This window comes from Propithecus coquereli, unplaced genomic scaffold (assembly GCF_000956105.1).
Source record: "Propithecus coquereli isolate 6110/MARCELLA unplaced genomic scaffold, Pcoq_1.0 Scaffold131, whole genome shotgun sequence".
In the NCBI taxonomy this organism is placed as follows: Eukaryota; Metazoa; Chordata; class Mammalia; order Primates; family Indriidae; genus Propithecus; species Propithecus coquereli.
This window is the reverse complement of record NW_012137303.1, coordinates 706,049-717,677: the sequence shown is the minus strand read 5'-3', so window position 1 is coordinate 717,677 and position 11,629 is coordinate 706,049. Positions and strand designations below refer to the sequence as shown.

At 47.1% G+C, this 11,629-nt stretch overlaps 1 protein-coding gene across 1 annotated transcript; it reads left to right on the top strand.

Moving 5' to 3' along the window:
- Positions 1-3,582: 3,582 nt before the first annotated feature.
- Positions 3,583-11,374, top strand: PRSS16 (protease, serine, 16 (thymus)). The gene is made up of 12 exons (XM_012638557.1): positions 3,583-3,661; positions 3,736-3,902; positions 4,700-4,799; positions 4,951-5,080; positions 6,432-6,555; positions 6,799-6,876; positions 6,974-7,021; positions 7,463-7,753; positions 8,518-8,659; positions 10,806-10,985; positions 11,066-11,211; positions 11,306-11,374. Exons 1-12 carry the CDS (start codon positions 3,592-3,594, stop codon positions 11,372-11,374), a joined length of 1,545 nt encoding a protein of 514 aa, XP_012494011.1. The 5' UTR covers positions 3,583-3,591.
- Positions 11,375-11,629: the final 255 nt, after the last annotated feature.

The following is an 11,629-nucleotide window of genomic DNA, read 5'->3' as shown; positions in this document are numbered from 1 at the left end:
TTCAGTAATTTTTCCTGGCGTCTCTCAGTTCTCACTTTTCCAGCGTGTCCGAGTTTGGAATTGGAGGCTTCCTATCTGTTTGCTTCAGGTTTCCGGAGTCTGAGAAATTACATGAACAAATGGTACAGCTACTTCGGAAAACAGCAATTTCTTAAAAAAATTAATTTTAATATGTGATCTAGCAATTCCACATTTAGGTATCTACCCAAGAGCAATGAAGACATGTCTCTACTCAAAGACTTGTACAGAAATTTTCATAATGACATTAGTCATAATAGGAAAAAGTGGAAATGATCCAAATGCCCATCACCTGATTAATAGAGAAATAAAATGTATTATATCCATACAATGTAATATTATTCAGCCATAAAAAGGAATGAATTACTAATACCTGCTACAGCTTGGATGAACCTCTTTCATGCTAAGCGAAAGAAGACAGACATAAAAGAGCCCATGTTATAAGATTCCATTTATATGAAATGTCCAAAAAAAGGCAAATCTATTGAGAAAGAAAGTTAGATTAGTGATTGTCTGAGGCTAGAGATGGGAATGGGATTGACTGCAAATAGGCAAGAAGAGTCTTCTGGGTGTGATTTAAAATGTTCTAAAACTGGATTATGGTAATAGTTGCACAAATCTGTACGTTTACTAAAAAACATTGAATCGTACACTTAAAAACAGGTGAGTTTGATGGTATGTAAATTATACCTAACTAAAACTATTGTTAAAAAAGTAACAAGTGGCTGGATGCATGGCTCATGCCCATCATCCCAGCACTTTGGGAGGGCAAGGTAGGAGGATTGCTTGAGGCCAGAAGTTTGAGACCAACCTGGACAACATAGTGAGACCCCTGATTCTACAAAATAAAAAAATTAGTTGGGTGTGGTGGTGTGCACTTGTAGTCCCAGCTACTCAGGGGGCTGAGGCAGGAGGATCACTTGAGCCCAGGTGTTCAAGGCTGCAGTGAGCTATGATCACACCACTGCAACCTGGGCAACAGCACAGAGTGAGACCCCATTTCTAAAAATAAAAATAAAATAATGAGTTTAAAAGTTTTCTGAAGTGGCTGTTCCCTTTTACATTCCCAATGTTTTTCTGTCTTTATTATAGCCATTCCAGTGAGTGTGAAAAGGTATCTCATAGTGTTTATTTGCATTTCAGTAATGACTAATGATGCTACACTAATGATGTTGTGCTTATTGGCCATTGGTATATCTTCTTTGGTGAAATATTCACATCCTTTGGCCTTTTAAAAAAATTTTCTATTTGTCTTCTTATTATTAAGTTGGGATGAAGATACCTTATTTCCAGCTTAGCAATTAAAACAATTCAGTAAATTGATATTTACACAAAAATTAATAAATGTACTAATACATTAATTTTTAAAAGGTCTTCTATGGTACCATATCAAACTTTAAATAAAAGCCAAAGCCCTTTCCATAGCCTGCCAGCAAGGTTGACTCTTTAATGATTTCTCTCTTCTCATCTATGAATAATTCAAGTTCCCTCATTCTCTTCTCCATCCAACTGATTATTTATGTTCCTTGAAGGTGCCAACCAGGTTCATGACTCAGAGTCTTTGCACCTGCTATTGCTTGGGCCAGGAACCCTCTTACCCCAGATCACCTCATGCTTCCCACAGCTAGTCATTCTTGCCTCCACTCATTTTTTTTCTCCCTGCCTCCCTCCCTCCTTCCTTCCCTGCTCACTCCCTTGCCTAAACTCTTAAGTTACATTCTTAGGGAATTCTTTCTTGAGCAGAAAACTGATGAATTATGTAATTCATCTGTATAGCCTTTTACTCACTACTTATTTATTGAGCACCTACCAAGTGCTATGAAGTTTGGTATTTATGTTTGGGTGTTATGAGTGCACCAGTGAACAAAATAAACAAAATTCCTTCCCATAATAAACTTATTTCCTGGAAAATGGCTTGGAAGAGTAATGCAATAAGATATGATCACTATCAGAAAGTTACAACAGTAGAATTAGGGGACTGAGTGTCAGGAATTGTGCTATTTTGTATGGATGGTCAGATAAACCTATCTGTTAATGTAAAATATGAATGGGGAACTATAGGAAGTGATAAAATAAGGATTACAGATATTTGGAGGAAAAGAATTCCAATGAAAGCAAGGATTCTAAAAAACGAGTGTGACTGATATGCTTGTGAAATATGAAGTAACCCAATGTGGCTGGAGCCCTGAGCCCAGGAGCAAAGGGTAGGAGATAAAATCATGAAGGTAGCAGGGGGCCAGGTCATATGGACTTTTGATTAAAAAATTTTAGATTTTACTTTAAGTAAGATGGGGAACCAGGGGAGTGTTTAGAACCAGAGGGTGAGTGATTGAACTTATGTTTAATAGGATCTCTTGTCTGCTCAGTGGAGAGTTAATCATGTGGCAGAAACAGGGAGACCAGCTTAGAGGCTTCTGTGACATCCCAAGTCAGAGATGATGGTGGCTCAGAAGTGGTAGCACCAAAGGTGGTGAGAAGTCATCAGACTCTGGATAGATTTTTTAAAGCAGAATCAACGACATTCGTTGATGGATTATTCACTCACTTGACAAATATTTATTGATTCCCCACTATGTGCGCTGCTCTAGAAATTAAGCATTTGGCAATGGATGAAAGAGATGAAAATCCCTACTTTCATGGAGCTTTAGTTTCTAGTCAGAGAGATGGACTATGAACCACATATATTTTTTTAAATATATAATATTTGTCACAGTGATAAATGTTATGAAAAATAATAATGAATAAATCTGGAAAAGGAATAGAGGAGGGCTACAGGTTTGGCAATTTTTAAAAAGATTGACCATGGAAGACCTTTCTGAACAGAGGATATCTGAATAAAGATTTGATTGAGGTGAGAGGGCAAGCCACTTGGGTTTATGGAGAAATAGCAATCCACAGAGTGGAAACAACAAGGACAGGAATTCTAAGGCAGGAACAAGCCTGGGATGTTGAGAGAACCATAAAGAGTCCCAGGAGAGCAGTGATATTGTAGGGGGGGTGATGAGGACCAGAAAGGGGGACTAGAAAATAGACAAGTCAAGACTGAGGGACAGAGAGAGAGACAGACAGGAAGACTGAAAAAGAGAACTGGGGGCTGGAGAAAAAAGAGAGGGAGAGACTGAGTTTTGGGACAATTGAGGGAGACTGAAGATATGCCAAGGGGCAGAAAGAGAAGACAGAGAGCACATGGGCAATGGAGGGTTCAAGAGAAGAGAGGCAGAGGCTGAAGGACAGGAAGGCATAGAAAGGGGAAGTCTGAGGTAAATAGGGGAAGCCTGAAGAGTGGAGGGGAGAAGACTGAGGCACAGTGAGGGCTACTGAGGGGCCAAGAGAAAAGAAACTGGGTATTCAGGTGACACATCAGCAGCCTCTAAACACAGACTCTGGCGTCCCTGTCCCGCTTTAGCAGTTCCTACAGACGCTTGACCTGCCAGGAGAGGCATCTGAAAAGAAACCTGAGCTTCTGATGAAAGAAGATGAATTCAAAGCCCAGCCCCTGGGGACAGGATGAAGGCCCTCAGTCAGTGGGGGAGAACAGAGCACCTGGAGCCCTTGTGAAGAGCACTGGGCAGCATGGCCATTGGGCCTGCCCTGTGGCTGGGCCCTCTGCTCCTGCTTTCCCTCTGGGGACTCTCAGCTCCAGGTAAGAGGGGGCTGAGAGTCAAGCGGGGCATCATAAGGGGGCTGACCTGACTCCCTCCCCTCCATGTCCCACAGCCTCCCTTCTCAGGCGCCTGGGTGAGCACATTCAGCGGATTCAGGAAAGCTCTAGCCTGGGCCCAGGCCTGGGCCTGGGGCCAGGTGCTGTGGCCCTTCCAAAGGTGGGGTGGCTGGAGCAGCCGCTGGACCCCTTCAATGTATCGGACAGAAGATCCTTCCTGCAGGTGAGGCCAGGAGAGGGGGAGCCCACTGCCCTCCCTGTCCTCTCCTCAGTCCCTCAGTTTGCACTTTATTCTCTCTCTACACCTCAGGCTCCCCACCCCTCTGCCTCTTGTGCTATGCCTACTGTCAGTATCCCCTTCCAGCCCTCTGTTTTTTAGATCCTCCCTTAGTGACCTCTCTCCTTCCTCAGGGCCCTATTCTTTCCACCCCTCAGGTTCTGTCCTTCACCCTTTCCTTCTCTCTGTCATTCACTCCCACTCTCTCACTATCCCTCAGTGCACTCTTCTCCCTGTCTAGACTGGACATGAAACCTACCATCGGATCTCAATATGCAGCAGAAATCTTAACAAGCTTTGGAATCAGACTCAGCTCACAATAGGCATTCAAAAATATCTATTCAATGAATGAACAAATCAACATTTTCAGTGCCTCCTCTGTACACTGTCTCTAAAGGTCATCCCTTATGGGCCCTATTCCTATATCCACCTGCATTCATTATTTATTCTACAATTATTACTTTGAGAAATAGCAAGTGCCTTCTATGTGCCAGCCACTCCCCACTCCCCTCAGTCCTGGACATAAAAGAGTGAAAAAGGAGACAAAAATATCTGCATTTGTAGATCTTGTATTCTAGATGAGGAGATAAAAAGGAGAGAAGTGAACATATAAATAAGCTCATTTCAGATACTTCTAAGTATAGAAGGAAATATTCATTAGGGAGAGAGACTGGAACAAATGGAGTGGAGAATAAGTCAGGACTCTCGAAATGCCATTTCTTCTTCCACATCGCACCTTGTAGCGTTACTGGGTGAATGACCAACATTGGGCTGACCAGGATGGACCTGTATTCCTGCATCTGGGGGGCGAGGGCAGTCTTGGGCCTGGCTCAGTGATGAGAGGTAAGAGGAAAGGGTGAGGGGTGGGGGGAGAGACATTGTTGGAAAGCTGTGGGAACCAGGGAGGGGAGCCGTATGTTGCAATGCTATGAGACCTGAGGGGTGCATGGGCTTAAACCCAACTTGAATTCCCCCCACTTCACATCCTCCACAGGGCACCCTGCAGCCCTAGCCCCAGCCTGGGGGGCCCTGGTGCTAAGCCTGGAACACAGATTTTATGGCCTGAGTGTTCCTGCTGGGGGCCTGGACATGGCCCAGCTTCGCTTCCTGTCTAGCCGCTACGCGTGAGTGAGGGTAGGGAAAGTGTTTGTGGTCAAAGGGCAGGAATGTTTGTGTTTTGGCATCTCTGCATCTGTGTCTTTCTTCTCCACTGCTCAAATTCAACCTCTGAATCTCTGGTTCCCTCTGTTTTCCTCTGTCTTTCATAATATCTTATTCTTTCTCTCTCCAATTCTGGGTCTCTGTCTCTTTCTCTATCTTTCTCTTACCCTGTATTCTTGTGTCTGTTTCTGTCTCACTGTCTAAAGTAGATCACTATCTCACTGTGGCCTACTGGCGTAAACCACCAGCATTTCTTACCTGGATTACAGCCACAGTATCCACCCTTGTCTTCCTGCTTCTATCCTTGATTTCCAGGTGGAAGCCAGAGTGATCCTGTTAGAATATGAACCAGATCATGACCATCCCTAGCTCAAATCCCTCATGTCTCCCACATTGCTGAAAGTCAACATCTTCACAATAGCCACAAGGTCCACCACTGGAAGGCTCTGGCTTCCAGTTAACTCTGACCTCAACTCTCTCACATTCTTTGGGCTACAGCTATGAGGAGATCCTTGCTGTTTTCCAGACTTATATGTACATTCCTGCCTTGAGCTTTTGAACTCTTCCCTGTTCAAGGAGTGGCCTTCCCCCACCTCCTTCAGTGCATCCCACTCATATTAACAACCCTCACCATCTATTTTCCCCCAGCTCTATTTCTCCTGCTTTATTCTTCTCCACAGGACTCCTCTCTTCCTCTCCTCCTTGGTGTCTCTCTCTGTCTCTGTCTCATTCTTGTCTTCATCTCTCTGTCTATGTCTCTTCTCTGCATTTCAATATTTACTTCAAGTCAAACTGGTTTCTAATAGCAGCAGGATGGCACTAACTGCAGTTTCAGAAAAGTTGGGGAAGAAAGACCCTGGGAGAACATTAGACATATACCAACATCTCTTTCCATTTCTCATGTGTCTTTGCGTCTTTCCCCTCCCCAATACCTTCTATCCCATCCAGCTAAGGACCCCCCCTCCTCTGAGTAGCCCTCCTTGACTGCCCCCAACCCGTCCATATATTTGTCAGGTTTTCATCTAAAAACTGCCTTGGAAATATTTCTTCTCCTACCTAAAACGGGAAGAGAACGGGGGTGGGAGCTTTCTAGACTCCTAGGCCGGGTCTCCTTTGGCCTAGGCACACGTGCTTTCGAAAATGTATGTGAGTGTGGAGAGCCCTCATAAATACAACATGAGAAAAGAGCCCTGGCTTCCAGCCAAACTCTTCTCAATTCATGCCTCTGGGTCCCGGTTTCCCCGCCTGTGCAGTGGGGAAATCTTCAGGGATACCCAGCGATGAGTACCGACCAAGCCTCCCCTCTGACCCCAGGCTGGCCGACGTGGTCTCCGCACGTGTGGCGCTCTCCCGCCTCTTCAATGTCTCCTCCTCCAGCCCCTGGATCTGCTTCGGAGGCTCCTACGCCGGCTCCTTGGCCGCCTGGGCCCGGCTGAAGGTCCCCGGGCCTCTTCTGGGTGGACTAGGGGGAGGGAACATGGACTACGGGGTCCCAGTCTCAGATAATAGGAATACCCTCCCACCACGCCCCACCCTTCCCCTCACCTACAAGAGCTTTCCACAAGCTGTCTTCACCAGAGCCTGAGATTACACAGCGAGTGAATGACACAGGTGGGGGTGGGGGAGAAGATAGGGGGTCCCAGTTCCTCAGTCCCCAGGCTGACATCTTCTCCTTCCTTAGTTCCCCCATCTCATTTTCGCCTCCATCGCCTCCTCCGCCCCGGTGCTGGCAGTGCTGGATTTCTCCGAGTATAATGACGTAAGGACGCGGGGCAACAGGTGCGGGAGGAGGGGATTCTCCGTGGGCGGAGTTCGCAGACACCTCCCTGATACCTTCTCCTGCGGTCCGACCACAGGTGGTGTCCAGAAGCCTAAAGAGCCCGACGATTGGCGGGTCCCTGGAGGTAGGAGGTGGGGCCTAGCTCGAGAGGGCTAGGGAGAGAGTGAAAGCCTTGGAAGTCTGGGGGCTACAGAAAGAAGTTCGCGTCTTGTCGGGGTCTGAGGGAGGTGGGATCCCAACAACACACCGAGATTTTGTAAGAAGGAGGGAACTGAAGATGGGACGGGGCATCAAAAAGAGAGGAGCATCCCCCAACAGGACGCTGGGCTTGGGGAGGGACCATCCTATGCGGAGGGGGAGGCTAAGTGGAGGAGGGGGCATGCAAGAGGCGGGGCCTGGAGGAGTAGCCAGAGGAGGACGGAATCTAGGGCAACTGCTGGGTTCAGCGCCTCCGGAGGACTCTGGTTGCTGGAAAGTGGGGAACCTTGGGAGGACGCAGGTCCTCAGCACGAAAATCCGAGGCCCAGCCTGGGTCGTGGCCAACGCTGCCTCTCGCTTCTCGCAGTGCCGGGCGGCGGTGGCCGCTGCCTTCGCGGAAGTGGAGCGGCGGCTGAGTGCTGGCGAGGCCGTTCAAGCAGCGCTGGGGGCCGAGCTGGGCGCGTGTGGGTCCCTGGGCCGCGCTGAAGACCAGGCGGAGCTGCTGGGGGCGCTGCAGGCACTGGTGGGAGGTGTGGTGCAATACGACGGGCAGGCGGGAGCGCCACTGAGCGTACGACAGCTCTGCGGACTCCTCCTCGGGGGCGGGGGCAACCGCAGCCACCCCACGCCTTTCCGTGGGCTTCGTCGGGCGGTGCAGGTGAGCACCGGTCGGCACGGCTGGGAGGAGTTAGCGGACAAGTGTTCCTGCTCCACCTCTGCAGTGTGATCTTGGGCAAGCGAGAATCCTCTCTAAGCCTTAGTTTCCTCACCTGTAAAATGGGGATGACACCTCACAGGGCCAATGAGAATGTGAAATGAGGCGGGACATGTAAAGCGATCAACTGGGAGCCTGGCAGGCAGTATGCAAATGTTAGAGACTGTGATGATTATTATCTATTTTGCCTGTCTTGTTCTGTCCTCTTTTCTGAGTCTACAGCAGTGCCTGGCACATAGCAAGTGCTCAATTAGTATTCATAAAATGAAAAAATGTAGCCCCCGGGACAGAGTTCTCCTAGGGACCTGGGTCCCCCACCCTGTGAATCTATAAGACAGCTGTCACTTTTCCAGCACTGTCTGGACCAAGTGCTATGTGAAGTGCTTAACATATATTATTTAATTGAATTCTCAGGAGAGATAGGAACTATTATTATCCCCACTTACAGAAGAGGAAACTGAGGTCAAAAGGTTATCACTTACCCAAAGTCTCACAGGTAATAAGGTCCCAGTCGTCTAGTGCCTTGACCTCTAACTCACAGGGACCCAGGCATCCACCCCTCTGACTGCTGACTCCCAGGAGAACTCAGGAACTCACCCTTCTACTTCTGACATTTGACCTGTGGGGACATAGACATCTGGGCCTTGGCTCACTGGGAGGAGAGGAGAAATTTATGTATGTATGTATGTATGTGTGTTGTTCCCTAGATTGTCCTGCACAGCCTGGGTCAGAAGTGTCTAAGCTTTTCCCGAGCAGAGACAGTGGCACAGCTGAAGGCCACAGAACCCCAAGTGTCTGGCGTGGGTGACCGGCAGTGGTTGTACCAGACATGTACTGAGTTTGGCTTCTGTGAGTGACTGGCCTAACCCTTACCCGCAAAACAAATATGCTGTGCTATGCCCAGAGAAGTTATTTTACAGGCAGTTCAAACTCATTTTCATTTCCATAGGGCAACTGACCTGATTCTCAGGCCTTGTGTAACCTGTAGATGTAGGGCTGGAGAGGGTAGAAGCCATACTAGTGTGTGCATGTGCTTGGCCTTTATGTGCCTCCTTATGCACACACTCATGCATCAACATGAGTGATCTTCCCTCCAACCTGCTCTTCTTCTATGTCCCTATTCCAATGATGACCCCACCATTTCCACAATTACTAGACTAGAAACATGAGTCTTGTTTTGGTTGCTTCCTTTCCATTATCTAGATAGCCTGTCAATTACTGAGTCCTGCCTACTCTGCAACCTGGACAACTCTCTAGTCCATTCCTGCCCCTTTCTATGCCTACCCCTGCTGTCCTGGTAGAAGCCCCCATCCTTCCCTGCCTAGGTCCCTGCCCTAGCCTCCTCCCTGGTCTCCAGGCTTTCATTTCACCTGTATAATCAATCCCACTTCCACACAGCATCCAGAGAAATCTTTTAAAATATGACTTGTTCCTTTTCTGCTCAAAACCATGGCTCCTCAATAATCCCAGAGTAGGATTGCCAGATAAAATATAGAATGTTCAATTAAATTTTAATTTCAGATAAACAACAGATTTTTTAATGTGTGTCCCAAATATTACATATACTAAAAAAAAAGTATTTTTCATTTACTGAAATTCAAATTTAACTGGACATCCTGTATTATTTTGTTAAATCTGGCCACCCTACCCCAAGATTAAGTTCAAAATCCTTTCCATATCCTCTAGAAGCAGTGAGGATAGTGGTTTAAAGTCAAATATTCAAACTCCAGCTCCATTTTCTACCTATGTGATCTTGGGAAAACTCAGTCCAGTGACTTAACTCTCTATGCCTCACTTTCCACATCTATAAAATGGGAATAATAATAGTACTTCCTTCAAGGGGTTGTGTCAAGCATTAAAGTAGTAATATATGTAACATACTAAGAATAATGCTGGTATATGTAGGTATTCCGTAAATGCTCACCATTACAATATCATTATTATAAGGCTTTACATAAATTGACTCTCTTAATACACTAGTCTTCCCAGCACCTTAGGAACTTTGCACATGCTTGGAATACTCATCTTCCTCTCTTCACAGAATTTGTTCATCTTCAATTGTCAACACAAAATGTCTCCTCTCAGGAAGCCTTCCATGATTGCTCAGGATAAGTCAGCCTTCCCACTGACTTCAATAGCTCTGTGTTCTTCTCTTAGCACTTTCCACAATCTGTCATCATACGTTTTTTATTGCCTATCTCCCCCTCTGGACTGAGTCCTGTGACAACAGAGCCTGGGGCTGTCTTGGCTGCCACTGTGTGCCCAATATTGTCCAACATCTATCTGAGTATGTGGTAGGTTCTTGATAAATGGTAAAGGAAGGAAGAAATTAGTGTGAGATTAAGGAAGTTAGATTTGCCCTGAAAGCATAGTGAGCTGTGGATTTTAAGCATGGCAGATGTGATCCAATTTGAGTTTCAAGTACTCCAGGCTCCCTCTTACCTCCAGACTTTTGCATGTGCTATTTCCTCTATTTATTATGCCTTCTCTTCTCTTTCTTGGTTTGGCCCAGTCCTATTAATTTCTTAAGGTCTTTCCCTTGCAGGATGCTCTCCCTGAGCCCACCATATTTTCTCTGGGATCCCCACCTCCTGACATTTTTCCATCACAGCCCTGGTTGCTCTGGGCTGTCACTGTCTGGGGATGGTGGGCTCAGGATGCTCTCCCTGAGCCCACCATGTTTTCTCTGGGATCCCCACCTCCTGACCTTTTTCCATCACAGCCCTGGTTGCTCTGGGCTGTCACTGTCTGGGGGTGGTGGGCTCAAGATGCTCTCCCTGAGCCCACCATGTTTTCTCTGGGATCCCCCCCTCCTGACCTTTTTCCATCACAGCCCTGGTTGCTCTGGGCTGTCACTGTCTGGGGGTGTGTGAGCTCCTTTAAGGGAGAACAAGGAATGTCTTGATCATCATTGGGGAGACCTCTATAAATGATTATTAAAGGAGAGTGGGGGGCTGGCTATATACCCCACACTTACAGGTATCTCCCTCCACAGATGTCACCTGTGAGGATCCTGGATGTCCTTTCTCCCAGCTCCCAGCACTGCCCTCCCAGCTAGACCTATGTGAGCAGGTGTTTGGACTCTCAGCCTCATTTGTAGCCCAGGCTGTGGCCCAAACAAACTCCTACTATGGTGGACAGACTCCGGGGGCAACTCAAGTGCTGTTTGTTAATGGTGAGCATGCCATCGAAACCTGTCTCCTGAGTCTCCACCTAGCCCAGCTTAACATATCATCCTCTTTTCCTTCTTTTCAGGGGACGCAGACCCCTGGCATGTGTTAGGTGTAACACAGGCCTTGGGATCCTCGGAGTCAGTTCTTCTCATCCCTAGTGCCTCCCACTGCTTGGACATGGCGCCTGAGAGGCCCTCAGACTCCCCCAGCCTCCGGCTAGGGCGCCAGGTAAGAGAAAATGCTCTGGGTAATTTGCATGCTCATTTGCACGCTCCTTCCTTCTGCTGGAGTCTGACTCACAGTTCTTCCCATCTCTCCACAGAGCATCTCCCAGCACCTGCAGACCTGGCTCAGGTTGGCAAAGGAGAGCCAGGTTAGGGGTGGGGTCTGAGTCCCACACCCTCCCTACTCCCTGTGTGGCCACCTCAGTCTTGGATGTATTCAATCACTGGACAAAAGAAAGCAGCTTGTTTTGAGGAAGAAATTCCCAGGAATTAGATTCATAATCTATTCTGCATATAACTGGCTTGTGTCTGCAAATATCCTCACTCTCAACTAAAAGTGCTTTGTTATAGACAAAGAATTATGTAATACAAATGAATGATTATTCTCATTGTGAATATTGGTATTTTAAACGTTAATGTCA